This window comes from Carassius auratus, chromosome 46, assembly GCF_003368295.1.
Source record: "Carassius auratus strain Wakin chromosome 46, ASM336829v1, whole genome shotgun sequence".
NCBI lineage: Eukaryota > Metazoa > Chordata > Actinopteri > Cypriniformes > Cyprinidae > Carassius > Carassius auratus.
Window position 1 is genome coordinate 17,391,983 of NC_039288.1, and position 23,471 is coordinate 17,415,453.

The window sequence follows — 23,471 nt, forward strand, 5'->3', positions numbered from 1 at the left end:
ATAATACCGGGTTTACCATGGTGCAGATGAACATGTTTTTGGCATATTTTATGGTAAAGTCATGTTTCTATGTTAATTTTGGTCATCTACTATGATGTAGCATTCTTTGAAGTACGATTTTCTGACTGTTTTTTCAAAGAAAAGATGCATTAAACTGATTGAAAGTGACATTAAAGACAGTTAATCTTAAAAAAACTTTCTATCTCAAATAAATGTTTTTTTTTTTTTACTTTCTATTTATCAAAGAATGCTGAAAAATATTGTTTTCACAAAAACTTGAAGTGGCACAACTGTTTTCAATATAGATAATAATTTAAAAAATGTTTTTTGAGCAGTAAATCATCATATTAGAATGATTTCTGAAAAAAACGTGACACTGGAGACTGGAGTAATGATGCAGAAAATACAGCTTTGATCACAGGAATAAATTACATTTTAACCTATATTAAAATAGAAAACAGTTATTTTTGAATTGTAATAATATTTCACAATAGTACTGATTTTACTGTATTTTTTAATAAATGCAGCCCTGGTGAGCAGAAGAGACTCTTTCAAAAACATTAGCAAATCTTACCGACCCAAAACTTGAATAGTGATTTACATGAATACTGTAAACATTGATTAATTTATCATGGTTTTACCATCTGTGTACTATGGTACCACCTCAATAATGTTTTGTAATGTATTTTATGCTTGCAATGACATATACATAGTATAACACATTTTATGAAGACCTTATATTTGCCTTTCTGCCAACTAACTAAAAGCTTTCTAATGTAAAATAAGAAAGAAAAAGCTTCTTAAAGCTCTGCTGCTGTGTTTTTAGTTTACTCTGCTTGGTCTCAGAGAAACGATACATAAGCACACAGATATCCTTTATAGCGCTGTAATCTTGTGCAGAAAGGCTGTTGAGCTGAGTTTAGCCAAGCATGGGTAAGATCCCGAGACAAAAGTGATAGACACACACACAGCGGCCTGTGGCTCTGATATTTTACCTGAGACACAGGTGAACCCAGAGACCCATGAGGACTCTGGGACCTCTAACACACATGCACACATGTGAACACACTGGGCTCTTTGTTTGCAAATGGTTTCATTTGAACATGATCCATGTAGCTCTTAACATGTAAATCTGGAACATGCAAATCCAAGGAAAAAAAACAGTATATAAGAGAGTCGCTGCATGAATGGAGCACCATTTGTGTCCACAGCATTCGATGAAGTGAACTCAACACAAAAACCTACTATTGACTGTTATATGCACTTAAATTTAAAATGAATCAAAAACATATTCAATTAAATATACTATTTTATACTGCATCACGTTGAAACTAAACGAAACATAAAACGAAACAAAAACCAAAGTTTTGATCCTGCGCCACACTATTATTTCCCTCAAAACAGCAGTGAAATATTAGTTTAAATGTGATAATGAAAAGGGAGTGACAGCATTAACATTGCTCATTTATTTTTCAGGTTGGACAAGATTAGCCAAATATAACATATCCAAATCATGTTCCTCCCTGTCGATTATGAGGAATTTGTTATTTTTTAATCAACTTTAGAAAATGGAAATTTTTTATATTTCTATCTATTTTTCATAGAATGATTCATAAACATGATTTTACAAAGTTTCATTAGCAAGGCCTAATTTTGTGTGTGTGTGTTTGTGTGTGTGTGTGTGTGTGTGTGTGTGCTGCTCAGTCAATACGTTCATGACAGGAAAAGACCTGCAGCTCATCAATCACTCAACACACAAAGGAAATCAAAACTACTTGGAGCAGATGAAAGCTGCTTTGTCTCTGGCCCAAGATCAACAGTATAACAGTAAATCATCACAATTTCGTCTCTATTTCCTACTTTCATGTTGTTTGCTTGTAAAAAAAAAAAAAAAAAAGATAACACAGTTTGGAACATGCATGAGTAAATGAGGGTGAGTCTTTTTTTGGTGGTGTTCTATTCCTGAAAGTGATGAAACAATGTTAGCATGCACCTCTCCTTTAGATCACATGCATTTTGCTTTCGTGTTATTCGTTGCAGATTTGTGCTTGACCCTTATCCTGGAGTGCAAGCGCTTGTCTAATAGCATACGTGAGCGGCGCATGCAGTCAGGAATGTGTGAAATCCTAAGAACGGTCAAGTGGCGCTCCACAACCATGAGCACCTGGCGAATGAGGCGAGTGTTGTTTTAGCAGAGGTCTCCCCCCTTCAAGCGTGAATATCTGACCTACATATCCATCTGAGGACAAAACAGCTAACCGAAGTTAGCCGAAATCTGGAAATCATTTCTGGTGAACTGAACTGCGAGGGTTTGTCTTCAAAGCTGAATCAAATTCGTTCATAATTTACATATTTTTCTTGACACAGTTATTGAATCAAATCAAGTCAACACTGAACTGACCGGACAATTTTCTTCAGTAGAGCTGCTTATAGCTGAACCGGATTCATTCATAATTAAAACATTTACACTGGTATTGAACTGAAGTGAATCAAAACTGAATTGACTCGAGCTGAATAATGACTCCGCTGTCTTTTAGAGCAGAAATTGAATTTGTCAAGTCTGCAAAGTTTATCCTGTATTAAAGCGCTATAAATGTGATTTTACTGCTTCTGTGATATATGAAGATATGCACAGCATGATAACATGATATTCTGAATTAAGACAACAATTACATCCCAATTTGCTTATATTTTGCCTAAATAGTATGCGAGATTCATATTTTTTAATACTACTTAGGAATAATGTGTGAAAAAATGTGTTATTCTATGACAGTGGAAGATTGCAGGGGTCATGGTCTGGATTTTTTATTTTTATTATTGTTAAAACAAAGGTTAATAAAAATAATACACATAAATAAAGATTTTTGATATTATTAATGAGATTCATGGGGTTGTTTGTTTCGTTTCCCTGGCCTGCATGTAAAAAAAAAAAAAAAAAAAAAAACACAATACATTCAAATATAATTTCGTTTTTATCAAAAACTTTGCACATAAAAATAGACTGCTTTGCAAAAAAAATATACATAATATGATAAACTATGCTACATGAAAAACAGTTTTACAATTATTAGCCAAATGTCGCAGGTATTCTGTTTGAAAAATACAAATAAGAATAAAAACATTCAAACTTAGGCAGCCTGCTCAATAACACTGGCATCATCACGCCTCTTGACCTAATTAACAAATGGCAACGAGGGGCTGTGCTCAAAAAACAACACTAATAAATAACATTAGGTTCTTTTCTACATCATCTATTTACATCTTCTCCATCATGTCGCTAGGCAACCTCCCTATCCCGCTGTGTTTTTTTTAGCCGCCCATTCCCACCCGCAGCAAAATTCAAACCACCCGCCCCGCGAGATTTGCATTGGGTCCCGCGGGACCCGACGGGACTCAATCCCAATGCAGCCCTCTAGTAAATGGCACTTTTTTTTTTACAAATGCAGTAAAATAAAGCCAGCTCGTTCTACATTAATATAATACAGAAGGTTAAAATTAACTCATTTGTATACAGAAACTGAAATTCCACCCAATATAACTTTATAACAATAAAGTTATTATACAAACTTTACAATTATATAATTACATTTTGACTTCAATTCATCTTTTGAACTATAAACATTTAAATTGGAATCCAAAATTAATTATATCCAGCCCTTATACATACAGACACACACACACACACACACACACATTAATCCCGTCCCGGATTAAATACAAAGTACTACTACTCACCTTCAAAGCTCTCCATAACCTCGCTCCTCCATACATCTGTGACCTCCTGATTACATACACCCCCTCCCGTTCACTCCGATCCTCCGACCAAAACCTTCTTGTTATTCCCCGCACTAGACTTTCCACCGTGGGTGGTAGGTCTTTCAGTGCCCTGGCCCCAAAACTCTGGAACTCCCTCCCACAACCTCTTCGTAACTGTTCATCTCTTCCTTTCTTCAAAACGCATCTCAAGACATTTCTGTTTAATGATCACTTCTCCTCATACAATTTATAATCCATTTACTGTATGTTTTGTTGTATTACTGTTTGTATTACTAATTCTTATGTTTCCTATGTAATGTTAATCTGTTTATTCTGTTATTATGTTTGTTATTCTATTTCTATGTAAAGCGACCTTGGGTCTGAGAAAGGCGCTATATAAAATAAACTTATTATTATATTATTATTATATATATATATATATATATATATATATATATATATATATATATATATATTATAACCCTATATATATATATATATATATATATATATATATATATATATATATATATATATATATATATATATATATATATATATAATGCCAGTGGGCGGGGCCTCTAGAGTGTGAAGGTGTATAACTATTGGTTGATGTCTTGCTCTAGAGGCGGTCATATGCAAATCTATTCAACCTTTGTGATGAGAAAAATCCCACAATATCCAATCAACTTTTGGAGCATGATGAATTCTTTGTTTATAACAAGGAGGTTGTTTTGAGCTATGAAAATTGGGTATGTTTTAATGGTTCAAAGACCTCTTATATATCAAAAAAGATAAAGGCAAATGCTATATCTTATATCATGACTCCTTTAATACCCATTGTAGCGCCCCTTGTGTCAACACTGGGAATAAAATGCGACATGGATTGAAATCGAGATTGCTTCGGTATCTAATCTTCCAGTCTTCTGTTTATAATGTTTCTGGGTGTTTCTCCACTTTACCTGGCCGTTTCCTTCCACTCCATCTCTTGTCCGTCAACGGCGAGGAGCTCGTCGAGTTCAGTGAAGAGCTGCGGCGGAGGAGGGCCGCTGTCATCTTCCCCCAAAATAAAGCGAATCCTCTCTGCAGCAGATGAAACTGACGAGAAAACAGCAAGCCAGGGGTGAGAGAGGCCTGCTGACCTAAAAATACTAGCAATTTTAATCAAACGACAGATAGACAATAGAAGACAATAGCACTCTGTCTGCTTAAGGTGTGACTGTAATAGAAATCACAGGTTATTTCCTTCATAGGTGTTACGTAACATCAACATGAATGAGCTTTCTTGTAAATATGAAGTGTGTTACACCCAAAAACTGGTCAGCATGTGAGACTCATTTCCTGGACAAACAGAAATAGAGAGTGTTGCGAAAGCTAACTGACCTGCATCTCAATTTCAGATGTGAAACTGTGTATGAGGAAGCCTAGTTTAAAAAAAAAGCCTGTCAACGTTTCTCATAACTGCAATGTTGTATGTAGTGTACACTTTTACATCACAAATACTCAATTTTCTGCACAGGCAATGCCTCTTAAAGGTAAAGATAGATAGATAGACCCATTATACCACAAGCATATACTTTAACAGAGGCATTGTTGCGGTCTGCTGACTGCCGAAGCTAAATCCAGCCACAAATCCAGGCCTTGAGAAGCCGTACACACTATTTATGTGAGAAATGTGTTTGTTAGTTTAACCCAGAGACTTAATGTCTGTGAAATGTGTGATTCTCACAGGATCTACACCAGGAGTGCGCGATGGAAAGCTGGAGCGGGTTTACTGAGGATAAGCACAGATAAAGGTGACTATGCACTTGTATTACAATTACAATTATATACTAACTGTTTTAATAATAAATTAATTTTAATAATATGTAGTGAAATACATTAATATGATTTAAATATTTTTTTTAAATAATGCTCATAATAATTATCAATAATTCCTTTAATAATTTACTTTATTTAAAACACAAAGAAAGAAAGCGAGAGAGAGAGATGAAACAAGGAAGTAAGAGAGAGAGAAAGAAATGAAAGAAAGAAAGAGAGAGAGGGATGAAAGAAAGAAAGAAAGAAAGAAAGAAAGAAAGAAAGAAAGAAAGAAAGAAAGAAAGAAAGAAAGAATTGGGATTTTATTCTATTTTTTTAACTAATGACATTCGGGGCGAAAATGTGCTTAATCTTCATGGAAATATAGTTTTAATGTTCCTTAATTACGCTTCATCCTCTTTAAAGTGGTGTGATATTTTGTGGTGAAATATGATCCAGTCTTGTTTTTGACAGATTCTCCCACCGGAGTTCATCTGAAGCAGGATAGATGAACAAACGAGCTTCAGCAGAAGAGAAGATTAGCAGCAAATAATGACTTAAGTTTGGCAAACATAGCTTTTTTTGGCTTGGAGGTTTTGGGCAGGAAATGGCAAAACAAATACTGTTGGGATCATACTGACAGCACATAGAGGAGTGAACTGAGTGCAGGACGGTAGTTTGTCTTCATTTCTCTCTTACTGAGTGGTTTGAGGATGCTGGAGGACGAATCGTCTGCAGTCTCTGTGTCTGATCGGTCACCCCCGTTTTCCACCAAACGCTCCCTCCTCTCTTTGTGATTGGATCTTCGTTTGTGTCGGCGACGGCGACGGTAACTCTTAGGCACGTGAACTCCAATGTAGACTGTGTGATGACCTACACACACACACACACACACAGACACAGAGAGAAAAGGCCATGAAAGATCACATGCTTCAAATTCTACTTCACGCAGATAATAACTGGCACGATGTGATGCAGAGCTGTTATCATCAACTAAACTAAAACTAATCACAAATTGTTTTTGTCAACTGAAATAAACTCAAAATTACTGATTTCAGTTTAATAAATTACATTAAGATGAAAAACTTTAACAAAACACACAGATGAAAATTAGAAAACTGAAAGTCCTAACATTACTAAAACCATAATAAATCTAAAATACAAATAAATGAAATCTGAATACAAATATTTAAAATAAACATATAAACTAATAGAAATTACAAAAGCATAACAAAATTATGCTTAGTACTAAAAATTGTATGTAAACAACATAATATGTTTGCATGAAAGATACAAGATTTTTGATAAGAAAAAATGATTTGATGACATTAGCTGATAAGGAAAGTCGTTACATTTTTACGCCCTTTTTTTTCTTTGGAAGAACATGCACTAATAAATCACGCACAATAAGGAGTGACCCATATCTCACACTTGTTAGATTAAAGATAAACGTTAAAAACTTCCTGCAGCTGATCAGGCAGGAAATGGCAAAAGATCTCCAGGAAGTGGAAAAAGAGAGAGAACAAAGATAAACACACACTCACAGAACTAGTAAAGCCGCTCATCAAGCCAGCCAGCCATCCATCCGTCAATCACACTTCTGTCATCCTTCACTTTTCAAGGTTAACTTTAAACAAATATGTCTGAACATTATCTGATGTGTGTGTGTGTGTGTGAGTGAGTGAGCATCATGTGAAGGTCCAAAGTTCAGTGAGTACGAGAGAGGGAGGAGCAAATATAGAAAGAGCATAAGTGAGTGAAATGCTCATGTTTGTGAGTGTGTTTGTTCTGCTTTTGATGCTCACAAAAATGACGTTGCAAATTTTTATATTTATATGTATATATATATTTATGTACTATTAAATAAATACATAAAAATTCTTAAATTATTATTGTTAGCATTTCTATTGCATTTCTATATTATTAACATTGCATGGAAAGAGTCAGAACAATAATTTAATTTAACCCTAGAATAAAATAAAAAAAATGGCTTAATTGACTCAACAGGGTGTGATATTTTAAATATGCTATCTTTAAATATTGTATCAAATATCTGGTGTGTATTAAATACAATATATATATATATATATTTTTATACTTTATATGTAATTTATAACACACACACAAACACACACACACACATATATATATATATATACAGTATATACAGTTTGTCAAAAAAATTTTATTTCTTTACGTTCCACGCATATATATATATATATATATATATATATATATATATATATATATATATATATATATATATATATATATATATATATATATATATATATATATATATATATACATAAAATCAGGTGCATGTTTTGTAGATTTCCTATTTCTTGCAACACAAAAATACATTTAGACTACTAATCTTTATAATAGCATAAATTCATTTACTAGTTTTGTTAATATTATCATCATTTTAAATATTATTATCATAAAATGCCCACAATGCAGTGCAACACCAGTGAACATTTCACTTCAGGTGTTTTGAAAAAAGGGTTTAAATAAAGGGCTTTGCACTGAAATACATTTCGCTGAAGTTGTGCATATTTAGACAATTCCTCCTGAATGTAGAAACCGATTCAGTGTGTGTGTGTGTGTGTGTGTGTGTGTGTGTGTGGATTAAGACAGTAAACATCTTCACGTGTACAGCTTTGTTTTGTTACATCTGCAGCACTCATAATCCTCTCCTGCCCTTAAGCACCATCTAATAGCAATGCAAAAAAAAACGAAAAAAAAACAGCTGACCGAGAGAAGAGAGAGAGAGGAGTGAGTGAAAGTGAGTGTGAAACTCAATCCACAGTAACTAAGACTCTCAGAGATACCAAGTCATCTCTGTGACACAGGAGATCCAATTTCCCACTATATATTTAAGTGTGTGTGTGTGTGTGTGTGTGTGTGTGTGTCGTACCCTCGACCTCTTCATCACACATGTTTTTGATGTAAGACGCTCCCCTGTCCACTATGGCTTCATCCTCCACTCTGAAAAGACAAAAACAGAGAAATGCAAAGTCAAACACAAAGTATTTTTGTACACAAAGACAAAATACAAACCCAGAATCAAGCAGGCTTTGTCTAGAAAGAGCAAACATGTTTAATCTAGCCTTGCACCCGCAAGTTTCCCAGAACAGTGTTTCTTCTGAAGAAGATCAGTCAGTGTGTTTTAACCTTCACTTTTACCTTTACTCTTTTATAGAGCATGTAAGCCTGTACCAGTCTGGTTTCAAGTCAAGTCATCACATGTCTCACACTGAAGACTGGATGCATCGGGTGACTCAAGGGTGAACTCGTTTGACTTGAAACAATCAAAAATGCACATACTGTCGCACTCAATACACCTTAGCAAGCATGTTGCAACTACATGGAAACATCCACAATATGCTAATATGGTGGTTGAAGTTTTGTTTATGATAAAAACTACTCATGAATCATTATTGATATTTAATAACATGCTTTCTAAATAAAGCAAGGTAAAAAAAAAAAAAAATTACATAAAAGTAATATTGATTGTGGTTGACCAATGTGGAAAACTTGAAATATTATTACAATTTAAAAAGAAAAGAAAAATTTATATTTTGATATATTATAACATTTTATTTATTCCTGTGATGCAAAACTGATTTTACAGCCATTAATCCAGTCTCAGACACACCTGTAAAAATTATATATATATTATTTTCTTGCATATATAATTTTATATTAAAATTGTATTTAAATATAACATTAATTATATATTGTAAAAATAATATAATATTATATAATTAACATAATATGCATTGTTATTATAAAAACAATAAAAATTAAATAATAATAATAATAATAATAATAATAATAATAATAATAATAATAAAAATAAGATTTTGGTAATATTTATTGTCCTATTTTCCAAAAAATAATAATAATAAATATTGGCACTAAAGGTTTTATAGGTAGTGTATATCATATAAGGTGAATTTTTTTACTTGACACAACTAGTGAGACATCATTAATATTGTCACTTTCTACTCTTGTTTTACTTTTATCGGTGAGCTCAGTGGTGTTGGTTTCACAGCTGGTCTCTGATCTCCATGCATGCATCTCTTCATTCGTGTTACACAATCATTTCATAGAAGCTTGCATTACGAATTCACAGTATAGATCTCATTTATCCCTAGTTCATCTCCTCTGTTCTTTAGAATGACAAGAAAGGGCCAGGTGGTCATGCAACCTGGATGGTTTTGTTATCTTCTAATGATTCATATATGTTAAAAATAACCCAAATGCACTGTAATCTGTGGGTTTATGATAACCCCTCACACACCTCGAGGATCCAGACTGCCACGTGCACATAAATGTTGGATCAGCATTTGACAAACGGATTTCTGGCAGCGCATCAACTCTGCATTTGATTTCAAACTAAATAAAGTTGATTAATCCCTAGTGGAACACAAACAGGAAATAGAAATCGAGATGTATTTAACAGATGCTTATCAAGTGATGGTACATCATAGGTTGGATGAATCTTTAAAAAAGTCCATGGTCATATTTCACCCCCAAATTAAAAGAAAGAGGATACATATTGCGCTTAAAGAAAATAAACCATATCTTTTTTGCATTGTGATATAATAATCAAGAATATTTTTCCTCATGACTGAGGAAATGCAAAGAATAAGTAATACATAATTATTTGTTTTTATATAGTTTTAAATAAATAGATATATTTAGGTCAAACGTATACCATTGCATTTGCATTTAATTTATGGTGATTTAAATAAATAAATAAACACTCTAAATACTGTATTTATTGTTGGATAAAAATACTATACATGTAACATACTATAATTTTAACAATGAAATTCACATTCACAAAAATAAAAAATACAAAACATCTGCATGCATTTTGATAATGTGAACTTTGGAAAAAATTGCTTAATTGTCATGAATAATAAAAAAAAAAATATTCTAAAATGGAATTTTTTAAAATAAATAATAACAAATATAGATTTTTGGGGAGAAATATTACAGTACAACTAAAAACTACCACCACAAAATATGTGACCCATTGAGAGTCTGATCTGAACATGTGTGTATGCACACACACACACACACACACACAAACTGAGGGATTTGTTTATTACCCAGGCAGAGGAATGCCATGAAGCTAAAGCAAATACAAGTAATAAAGGTGTGTAAGTGACTGACGCACAAGCTCCCAGCAGCCCTTGCACCATGTTTACCTATTCAGATGTGGGACAATTGAAACAAGACGTGAACGATACTGGAATTTCCACTGATAGCAGCGAGGAACATTTTCTCCTGCCAATAACACACACGACACTGAAGCTGCGGCAGTTTCACAGACGTGACCAATCAAAGAGGAAACGAAGTGGTGGTCTGAGAGCTGCTGACTCCCACAAACGCTTCCTGGGGTTTAAAGGTCACGTGCAATCTGACTCCTGAAGTGGGGAAGTGGTTTATTGGTTGCTTGAGTCAGTCATGAATCCGAGTTCTTGAGCTCCACTCAACAGTGACATGACTATTAGTTTAGATACTATACTCAGTACACAGTGACAAGCAGGAAAAGTGGCACATTTAACAAAGTACGGTTGAAAACTGAAGCAATGCCACATCATTGTGTAAGTGGGATTTCAGCAGAGCTTTTAATAAGACCTACTGAGCTTTAAATCCTTCTCATATGCTCCAGTTCCTCAAATGTCACGGCTTCTATGGGAACACCAATTTGTTTCGGTTTAATCCGGTTTACATGCCACTTTTTTGGGGTTTACAATTAACTTTATGATCCGAGCAAACAAGTGATTGTAAAAGTAACAGGATTGTTTGCTAGATGCACAGTCCAGGAATCTCAGTGACATTCATGTTTAGCTTTTAGCATTTAAACCAAATCATTACCCAGAGGAAAAACTATATCCAACTTCACCAAGTGAGCTAAACTCTAATAACTCTAAACGAATCTTTCTGTTGAGTTGGTTCTTTTAAATGAATCAGTTGAACTTGTTTATTTATTAGAGTTCTTCGAATCAAAGTTCTTAGTGAATCAAACTCAATTTATCAAACATCTAGTCGCAGGTCACTGAATGGTATAAAAATTTTTTACATTTTAAATTACATTTACATTACATTTATTCATTTAGCAGATGCTTTTATCCAAAGCGACTTACAGAAGAAGACAGTGCAAGCAATCAAAAACAACAAAAAGAGTAATGATATATAAGTGCTATAACAAGTCTCAGTTAGGTTAACACAGTACACGTAGCATGGGATTTTAACTAATATAATAAATAAAAAGAAAACAGATAGAATAAAAAAATAAAAGAATAGAGCAAGTTAGTTAGAGGTCTTTACACATACACACACACATACATATACAATTGCAAAAAAATTGAAAAGAAAATAGAATACAAAAAGATTAGAAAGGTAGTTAGATTTTTTTAAAGAATAGAATTAGAATAGTGAGTGTTAAAGTTAGAGGTCAAATAAAGATGGAAGAGATGTGTTTGAAGCCGATTCTTGAAGATGGCTAAGGACTCAGCTGCTCGGATTGAGTTGGGGAGGTCATTCCACCAGGAGGGAACATTTAATTTAAAAGTCCGTAAAAGTGACTTTGTGCTTCTTTGGGATGGCACAATCAAGCGACGTTCACTTGCAGAACGCAAGCTTCTAGAGGGCACATAAGTAGTTTATATATATATATATATATATTAGTGCTGTCAATCGATTAAAAAAAATTAACTAATTAATCGCACAATTTTTTAAAATTAATCGCGATTAATCGCGATTAATCGCGATTAATCGCAATTAAAAGACTGAAACTTTTTGGATATGTAAATGTAAAATGTAAATAATTAATGTAAACTCAAGACAAAGAAACTATTTAAATTCAAAATATGATTGTTTATTGGAATTTTTGTTTAACTTGTAACACAGATTTTCTCATGTAAACAACATACCTGCAATAAACCATCAATATCCTCCAAGTTAACTGTTGGCTTGAAAGCCATATTTATTACAGAAATAAAAACACAGGCATGTAAGTACCATTTGAATTTCAAAACAATCAATGCCAATAAAAAACAAAAATGATTTCCATGTTGAATTCTAAGTGGACTGCAAAAAAATTCCAAAGTATAGTCATTGCCAGTGCTTTAAGTGGGCCAGTACGCACTGGTACCGCCACTTCCAAATATAGCTCTTGAGCGTACCGCCACCTCTCCGTGCGCCCAGAACGTGCTTGTAGCGTACCGGTACGCTCATTTGGACATCTGTTTTAATAGAGGTTTTAATCTTTTACCTGCACTGCCGATTTTCAGAGCGCCCTTCACAATGCAAGCTTCCTAATTCATCCCACCCAGAGCAGAAACTACATTACCCATTCACCCTTAGTTATACAAGTGAATAGCGCATGTGTCGCTTTTCCCACTGTTAAGTGTCAACAACTCAACGTGGCCGGAGAAGGTGTGTGAAACTAGTTGTGAGTTATTCTAAAGCAAAATCTTGAGTATTTATTGTCTGATAAACATTAAAAACTGTCTGCGGAGGTTGAGTCGTCCTGCAGCCCCCGCTGGCTGCTCATTGGCTGCAGCATCTTTTTTCTAAGTTCTAAAAAAATACCGTAGACGGCAAGGCACAAATTTAGATATTCATTTATCTAATTAATCTATAGCATATGCACAAAGACAATATGATCTTTTTGTCCCCTTTTTGTTTTAAAGCTTGATGAAGAGAGAGAGCGCAAGTTGCTGCAGCTGAGGAGGACAGTGATGTACGCGTACAGGAGTGATTGACAGTTCGCGGCACTGTGTACAAAAAATACTCCGCTACTTCTTGTGGCAGATTGAAGAGTAATCCGGCAGAGTTTTATACTGAAACTTTGCGTCTAAATGTCATTCCTTGGTCTTATCCATATTTCTTTGCACGATGAACACACATAGGCCACAACTGGAAATAAAAAAACTGCAACCACGTTAATTGCGTTATTTTTTTTTAACGCGTTAAATATTTCAAATTAATCGAATGCGTTAACGCGCTAATTTTGACAGCACTAATATATATATATATATATATATATATGTGTGTGTGTGTGTGTGTTAGATTTTTAGATATATATATTTCAATATTTGAAATTTCAGATTTATTTGCTTTTATTTTATTTCTTTTTTATTCAGCATTTAAATTTTCAAATATCTGTTTGTTTAAATTTTTTTTTTTTTAAAGGAACTAATATTGTTATCCATCAAGGATGTATTAATTTGATCAAAACTGTCAGTAAAGACATTCATTGTTTTTTATGCACAAAATATCAGCATATTAGAATGATTTCTGAAGGATCGTGATTCTCAATTCTGGAGTTATGATGCTGAAAAATCAGCTTTGCATCAAAGGAATAAATTACATTTTAAAATATATTCATATAGTATAAAGTTATTTAAAATTGTAATAATATTTCACAATATTTCAGTTTTTACTTTTACTTTTAATCCAATAAATACAGCCTTGATGAGCAAAAGAGTCTTCTTTCAAACACATAAATAATAATGAAAAAAAATCTTACTGACCCCAAACTTTTAAACAGTAGTGTATATACACTAGTTATTTCTTTTCACTATAGGCGGCTGCATATATGAAAATAAAACACCTAACCCTAAAAAAATTCTAACATAAAAAAATTCTAACATCAAAATTCTAAAATTTTGTATATTCTAGATTACACAAACAGAAATATTTAAAGAATTTTTTGTTTTAATTCTGTTTCCTACGACAGCTTAGGAAAATAAAAAAAAATCAATATCTTAAAAAAATTTGAATATTCCATTTTGAGCTTGATTTGTTTTATTAATTATGAGTATAAATACTGGGTACCTCCTGGGCTAGTTCAGAACATGCAACCACAATTATGGGAAAGACTACTGACTTGACAGTTGTCCAGAAGACAATCATCAACATCCTCCACAAGGAGGGAAAGCCACAGAAGGTAATTGCTGAAAGGGCTGGCTGTTCACAGAGTGCTGTATCAAAATATATTTATAGAAAGTTGACTGGAAGGTAAAAGTGTGGTAGGAAAAGGTGCACAAGCAACAGAGATGACCACAGCCTTGGGAAGATTGTCAGGAAAAGCAGATTCAAGAACTTCAGAGAGCTTCACAAGGAGTAGACTGAAGCCGGAGTCAACGCATACAGAGTCATCACGCTCAGACAGCTTCAAGATTTCACCTGGGGTAAGGAGGAAAAGAACTGGACTGTTGCTCAGTGGTTCACAATCCTCTTTTCAGAAGAAAGTAAATTTTGCATTTCATTTGGAAATCAAGGTCGGGAGTCTGGAGAGGCACAGAATCCAAAGTCCAGTGTTAAGTTTCTGAAATCAGATGATTTGAGTGCCGTGACGTCTGCTGGTGTTGGTTCATTATGTTTTATCAAGTCCAAAGTCAATGCAGCCATCTACCAGGAGATTTTGTAGCACTTGATGCTTCCATCTGCTGACAAGCTTAATGGAGATGCGGATATAATTTTGCAGCAGGAATTTAGCTCTTATGTCAGGGATCTAAGAGGGAGGACCCAATTGCAGTGTGAGGTAATAAGGTTTTATTGACAAAACAGACTGATACAAGAGGGTAGTGAAGTGAACAATAGATAGGACAACAGGAAAACAGTAAACAGGAACAGCTAGGCGAGGCCACTAGGAAAGCTTCAGGAAACAACTGGCAGAATACTTGGCAACAGAGGGGGCAGCAAAACCAGGCTGATGAAGAACACAAGGGCCCATAGAGCAGAGCTCAGACACCTGTTGACCACGGACTCTGAAAACAGACCAAGTGCCAGATAGGTAGAACCAATGCTCCACAAAAAACACATTAAATTATTAAAATAAGGAGCAAGACAAAAACATAGAACTACAAGGACTAGACAAGGGCACAAGACCAACCAGACAAGGAGACACGGACACATATTCAGCCACATCCAGAGACAGAGGGGGTGAGAATGACCATGAACCAGCAAACACAAAAGGGTAAGGGGCACTATAAATAGGGAAGAAAATACATGAAGGACAGGTGAGCACAATAAGACTAACCAGGCTAACAAGAGGGTGTGGTAAAAAGGAAACAAGGAGGAGGGGCTAAAGGAGCACATGGCCGAGAAAACAATTAACAAAGCCACGTGCTGACACTAGACACAAGAAACAAAACATAAAACAGTGATAGTACAAAAACCCTGACAACCTACCCACAGTGCCAAAACCACTTCCAAGTGATTTGCTGACCATGATATTCTCGGAGGAATACAAAGGAGTATTGGTCATTTTAAGGACCTGGCGGCTGCCATTTTGAAAACAGGGCCTTTCTTGGAGTAAAAATTTTGGTAAACTTTTAGTATGTTTTTAAGTACATTTAATACTACTGTAAACCACTGAGAAATGTTTTGTTAGAATTTTTTTGGGGTCAAGTCATATTTGCAGCTGACTACTACAGAAGAAGGTTTGGGATGACTTGAGTGTACAAAAATAACTGAATATACTTTTTGGCTGCATATGAACTCATAAGGAATAACCCTATGCCATTCCAGCAGCCATTGATGGGCCGTATAACGTCTTAGCGCTTAGTTTAGTTTAGTCTAGCCAGTGTGTTAAGCTAGAGTTCAGAGCAACGTCTGTTTGAGGCATCTGGAGGAGCAGATGGTGTAACAGTCAGGCCGAATGGTGTAGATGTCTTTAAATCCAGAGCAGCTAGAGCCAGTTAATGATTCCTTCTGACATGACGAAAATAATGAGACGTCATAAAAGACAGATGAGGGGAGAAAGTCTCTCTTAAGAGTCCAGACCTGATTGATATGATCAATAAAATCATCATTAAACAAAGAGTTATTGATGGGACGGATTGATGTTTGCTCTGGTTAAACTATCATTCAAAAGGATAAAGTACTACTTTTATTCAACAAGGAAGTTTTAAAACTTATGAATAACCATGTTTTTCTGTTGAAGTCTGTATGGCTACACGAGAGTATAACCGCCATAAACCAACCTGGACGAGCACAGAACTTCATGCTGGTCTAAACTGGTGTTTCTGACAGCAGTTTGTGAAATAATGTAAAGTTTCTCCATTTTTTCTTGTCATCTACACCTGTTTTCCTCATTCCACGTCTATCTTTCTCATCACGCCTGGCCACTTCCTGTCTGTCCTTTAGCCATTCTTTTCTTTTCGTACAAAGCGTCCTTTGTTTCCTAAAGAATTTTTTCCCTCTGCTGTCTCTACCTCAAATTATGTTCCCTTCATAGTGTGTTTTTCTCTCTCTTTCTTTCTGTTCCTCTTTTCAGTCCACATCTCCTGCTTTATTATAAGACAGGATTAGGATGCAGAGATCACTGGGAATAAATCTTCTATCTTTCTTTAACAACTTACACGACACTGTAGTCCAGTCTTAATCAACTGATAACAAGGTTGCTTCATTAAACTAATGATCAGTGTTCAACGGGCCTTACAACATGTAAGATCTGTAGATTGATACTGCATTTAAAACAGAGACATTTCCTGTTAGAAATACATTTATATCATCTATATAATATATTTTTTTATATATTATGTGTGTGTTAGGGTATAGGGTAAATATGCGTGTGTGGCATTTTTTTTTATTTGAAGCTTTCTTATCATTATAAAAGAGTTTCTATTGTATGTAAACACATATAAACCCAAATACCATTTAAAAACTAAATTTAGATTTTTTAAATCATTATATACACATTATATGTTGTATATACACACATTTATCTCTAAAATGTTTAGTAGGAGAATTTTTATCATTTTAAAGACATTTCTATGCATGTCTCAAAATTATCTTTATAAACAAAATGTAGATTATTTTTTTATTTCTATGCGTCGTAAATAAGCACATTTCTTTGAAATGACATGAAATAAAAATAGAATTTTAAAGAAATAGTTAATAAAATAAAATATTACCATTTCTATATGGTTCATTTACATATATTTCTTTCAAAATTATACAAATAGATTACTTTGAATTATTTTAAATTATTCATAACTAATTTTAAACAACTTTCTGTATGTTTCATATACATATAAAACAGAGATTTGTGAACAGAAAATGTGGTTTATAGCTAAAAACAGCAGTTATATCATCTGATATGTCATTTGGTTGTTTCTACAGTGCAAAATAACATTAAACAGATTAAACAGATGGCCCAATAGCAGTCAACAACTAGGTCATACTTTTACTATACTTTGGTCATCTTGCAGAGAAACTCTAGATGGAGTCGACACACTTCAGCACTTGTCACTTGTGAATATCTGTGATGCAAACCTAAACACACAGTAATTAAACACTTCTTAACGCAAAAGCACAGGTCTAGAGACAGCTAGACTCAACAAGCTCCTGACTTTGACAAACTCAGACTGCTGAAGAGAAACACAGCGCCGATTTCAAGACAAGAACTAATCTCAGATTTCAGGCTGAGACATGAAGGGGTTGAACTAAATGACAAATCATTCATTTAAAAAGTCAACATGAAATGGCAATCACAACCCATTGTACTTCCAAAATGCAATATTTATGAGTGAAACAGGATATTTAATGAGAAAAAAATGAGACTTGATTTGATCAGGAATTGATTGGAAAGTCAAAAAGAGTCAAGTTCAGTCTCTAGAGCATCTCTATGCATTTATATTGATCTGTTATTTGTTACTGTTGCCATAACATAATAAATGTAGCAAAAATGATGCTAACCAGTGTTATTATTGTTAACTAAAAAGTAAAACGAATGTTTTTTCCATTAATTGAAATAAAGTTGAATATAAAATAAAAATGATAAAACATAAATTTGTTTAATATTTAATAACTTATATCTAATATATACTGGAGATTAAAAATTTAAACAAAATGAAATATCACCTTGACAACTAACTGCAATAAGCTTAATTTGAAGTACTACAATTAGAAAATGACATAAAATAAGCAAAACTTACACTAAAACGTGCACTAAAATTAAAATAAATAATAAAAATATAAAAACAATAGCTAATGATTCATCATTCATCAAAACCATTGTTAAATACTACAATAGTACATAAACAATATTAAAATAACAATAAAATCATAGCTTCAACTGGTTACTAGATAAAGGCTGCATTACATTACAACATCAGCCTAAAACAATGTTTAAATAACTATTTTCCTATTGGTCAACAATTTCCACCACCTACTCAGCCTAGATGACATCATCTGTAAATGAAAGCAGTTTCAAAGCAAGTTGTTACATTATTACATTTATTTTTTCCTACATGCATTGATGAATCACACACAATAGATGCATGTTTTAAGAAATAAGAGTTTTGTCAGTTTTGAATACAGCTTGACTTTAAATCATGAATTGTATCCCAGCAGGCTCAGGGTCACTCCTGTCTGTCCATCATTCACAGATGACCTCAGTCTCAAGGAGAAGAAAAGAGATATCAGGAGTCATGGAGAGCATATCTGAAGACATTCCACTGTGACTCTGCATTTCCACTTATCTTCCTATGATTACCTGCACAGGTGACACTAAACAGCAGGAGGCTGTGTGCTGTCTGTGTGCTTCAGACAGTCAATGGAAGCACATAGCTCGACAGGTGAGAGTGATCGCCTATGCAACGCTCTCGTACACACAGAGACAGTTAAGCCTGTGTGTGTCCAGAATAGGAATGAGGAAAAAATTACGCATTTTCTTAAGAACTCCCTGCTATTTTAGTTCTTTCAGGTGTGGTGGGATCATTTGACAGTTTAAGATTGTGAAGATTCAGTATCGCACTACTTTTAATAACAATGGTGTCATCAAACTAACTCAAGTAAAAAATGTTCGGTAATGAAAATAAAGCCAAAATAAATAAATATTAGATTAAACATTTTTTTTATATCTTTGGAAATTTTGTTGTTGTTGTCATCACTAAAACTAAAAATAGTAAAAATAATATATAATTATTAGATTATTATTATTAGATGAAAAATAAAACTTCAATAAAAAAAATGTTGCCTTGGCAATAAAGTGCTGTTTTTGGTTCTTAAAACTAAAATAACTCGATTGCAAAAGTTAAAAGAAACTAAAGAATGAAGTAAAAGTTCAAATTAAATAATTATAACAATAATAACGAAGATTAATAAATAAGCTGAAATACTAATATTATTAAAACTGAGATAAAGATCATTAAAATAAAATGACAAACATACATAAAATGTATTCCTAAAATTTAAATGAAAACTGAAATTATAAAAAAAGCAATAAATATTGTAATAGTATAAAAAAATATTCATTAAAAACTCTTTAGACGTGGTTAAACCATGGTATTTTTAAAAGTAGCAGGAATTGTTGTTGAACATGTACCACGATAATACCACATTTTTAGATAATACCAAAGTATTGTTTGAGTAACATATCAATACCATAGTATATATAAAAAATAGTATCTCATTGTGTTACCGCAGTACTTTGAAATATATCATGGTCCTTGTACTACTATGGTCTGAATGTCCAAAAACATAGTAATACCATGATACGTGTACAAAACATTATTGTATTTTAAGGTATTTGTTGGTGTATATTAAAAGTACCATGGCATTAACATTTTTATGGGCAACATATAATGGTTATACTGTAATATTTACCATTTAAATACCATTCCATATTAATATGGTATATATATACATTAACTACCATCACATAACTGTTGTTGAGGGTTAATTTACCAGCAATGAACATTAGTGCTTATTAAAGTGTAAAAATCTATATGTCCTTAGCACTGCATAAGAAAGCAGACACCACGTGATCCATCCACTCACATCTGAAGAGCACTATTGGTCAGACAATCTGATCCCTGCAGGCAGCTGGCTCTTTTATTATGACAGCACATGCTGCACTGAACTAAAAAGAGATTGAATCCCCTGCATTATATCCAGCCACCGGTTTCTGGAACGCTAAACAACGCACGCATTGCTTCTGGACGCTAAGGAGCTAATTGGTTTTGACAGGAGCTTCTTGGAAAAAGATTACGCTGACCGCTCAAGCCAGGGCTTCAGGGAACCTGTAAAGAGGGCAACTTAAACAGCATGACTTGACAGTAACATTAGAACGAAAAGAGTGAACCATCAATACATCACGAGTCGGTGGTGGAACCTCCTACTAACAGCCTCTGGAGACCCCATGAGATATTTCATTCAGTTTAAAAAAAAAAAGGTGGTTCTTGGGTTCAGGAAAGAACCATCCACTTGCTATAGATTCTTTATTAGAATGTTTGGTTCAATTACAATTAGAATATTTCAATTACACAAAGGGTTCTTTAGATTATTAAAATGTTCTCAGTTCTAAGTTCTAAGTTAGTTACTATATAGTTATTTGGGAAGCCTTTGTGCTCTAAAATACATATTAAAAAAGTACAGGTAATAAAAGTGACCTAAATAGGTTCTCTGATGGAATTGTTTTGTGTTGTTGATCATGAACACGCTTTGGCTCTTTAAGGTTCAGATTATTGATTTCAGGACTCTGATCACAGATGTTTCACCTGAAGAATAAACAGTTCTCTGTAGAACCTCGAATCGCTCTCCTACACTTTTAAAAACAAAGAATCCAAAAGAGAACAATAAAAGAAACATTTCAGGTTCCCCAAGAAGTGAAAAACATCTAAAGAACCCGTTTTTCTCACTCTAAAATACTTTAGGGCAATGGAAAGGTTCCATGGATGTTAATGGGTCTTTTTTGGGGAGCATAGATGCCAAATAAATAGAAGCTATTACTATTACTCTTGTTAGAAGCTATTACAAGAAACCATTATGAAGTTTGAAGATTAAGGATGTTCATGAGCTGTCAAACTTATGCAAAAGCCCAGTTTAACGTCTTTAATAGATAATAACCTCCGTCCCTGAAACCTGAAGCCCTGGCCGCAGTCTCGGAGCAGATCTGTTGCTCTGTCCTGAAGGATACGGTTACACCTTTACTTTTTATTGAAGAAGCAGGACAGATCCAGGGTGGGAGGGCTATTCTCGACCCACTCATGGAGACGCAACAGTTCTCGACTGAGAAGATAACATGCAAACAAAAGTACTCACTTGTTTTTGTCGCTCATGCTGACCGTGCCGTGCGCGGAGACGCGCTTTCTCCTCCTCCGCTGAATTGAATTCAAATTAAAGTGCGTCCGGGCTTCAGAAACACTTTCAAAGTATGCGCAAGTGCGAATTCTCTCCAAGTACAGCGTGTCTGGATGCGTAGAAGCAGGAACACACACACACACACACTCACTTCTGTTTATCTGGAGCCAGAGATAATTCGCTGCTGCTTCTAGTAACTACAGTAGACTCGTTCACTCCAGCAGTCATAACGCAACAAGCTCACGAACTCTCTCCGTGCCGAAGAAACAATCTCCACGTTGCCCGCGTCGCGCTAGTCTTGGGTCTTGTTCCATATTTAAAGATCTCGCCCTCCTCGAGCGTGACGCAGAAGTGGGAGGATGAGACACGAGAGGACAACATGTGAGATGCAATAGTGAATACCTGCATCCGCACCGAAACACACGAGTGGAGTCTGAATACACCTGAAATATACTGCAGCTCAGAGTTAGGTCTCTGCAATATAAACATTCAAATAAATACGCTTAAGTGTCATAAAAGGTACTTTTATTTATTTAGTGTAACATTACTTTAGCAAGCAATATATAGCCTGTGTTTACATTAATACATTCATAACAAATTTTATACATACATATATATATATATATATATATATATAATCTTAAAGCACATTTCGAGGTGAAGCATTTTAATATGTAGTAATATGAATTTAAGTATGTAAATGAAATCAATAACATTCATTCTATCTATCTATCAGAAATAATTTGACTTTTCCTTTATTGCTTTGATTACATTTACATTTCCATGAAACCCTTAAAAATAAACATGATTCTTGAGCACCTGGTAATTGCAGATAAAATTATTCTGTAGTGTAGACTTATTCAACATTTAGTAGAATGTTCCAAATAATTTAGGAAAACTCCAGGAACGTCATCCAGTTCGAGTTTTACATGTCTCATGAAAAAGTAATGTACTTAAACATCACGAGTAATGGTAGTGAATAGCTCAGTTCTTTAGAATTCTCTAGGCATGAAATGATAACTTAGTATTCAAGGAATAGCAGTTTCTTGTTTTGTTTGTAAAGCGCTGTAGAACTACGCCACCATCTGGCCGTTCAGGAATATCAGCACACACCTGCGCGCATTTACAGGAGCAGCTTTCCCCAAAACTCTCGTGTTCACTCTCCCTCATGCAGCTCCAGCATACGGGCTTGAAACGACATGAGGGGAGGGAAATGATGATTCAGCTGATTTTGGGTAAACAAGTCATTTAAAAGACACAAAGGATGCTTTGATTAAAGCACAATTGTTGAATATACATATATATATATATATATATATATATATATATATATATATATATATATATATATATATACACACACACACATATACACACACACACACACTATCATTCAAAAGTTGGGATCAGAGAGATCAAATCTCTATATATTTTTATTCAGCAAGTATGCATTAAATTGATCAAAAGTGACAGTAAAGGCATTTATAATGTTACAAATGATTTCTATCAACAACAAAAGCTGTTCTTTCAAGCTCTAAACTCATTAAAAAAATCCTGAAAATGTCAGTTTCCACAAAGATATGAAGCAAGACTGCTGTTTTCAACAGTCAACGGAAGGATCCTGTGACACTGAAGACTGGAGTAATGATGCTGAAAATTCAGTTTTGATCACAGGAATAAATTAAATTTTACCATATATTAACAGAAAACATAAATCGTAATAATATTTCACAGTACTACTGATTTTACTGTATTTTTGATCAAATGATGAGCAGAGGACTTATATTTGTTCT

The 23,471-nt window shown here is 34.1% G+C and overlaps 1 protein-coding gene across 6 annotated transcripts in view; it reads right to left on the reverse strand.

The window, feature by feature from the left end:
* LOC113064412 (electrogenic sodium bicarbonate cotransporter 1-like) overlaps positions 1-21,965 on the reverse strand; it is a 45,173-nt gene extending 23,208 nt beyond the window's left edge. For all 6 annotated transcript variants that reach the window (XM_026235240.1, XM_026235236.1, XM_026235239.1 and 3 more), the window contains exons 1-4: positions 21,640-21,965; positions 8,477-8,547; positions 6,256-6,429; positions 4,719-4,854 (exon numbers count right to left, since the gene is read on the reverse strand). In XM_026235240.1, the coding sequence (XP_026091025.1) occupies positions 4,719-4,854; positions 6,256-6,429; positions 8,477-8,547; positions 21,640-21,656 (398 nt within the window). In that variant the 5' untranslated portion in view covers positions 21,657-21,965. The remainder of the gene's footprint in view (positions 1-4,718; positions 4,855-6,255; positions 6,430-8,476; positions 8,548-21,639) is intronic.
* Positions 21,966-23,471: the final 1,506 nt, after the last annotated feature.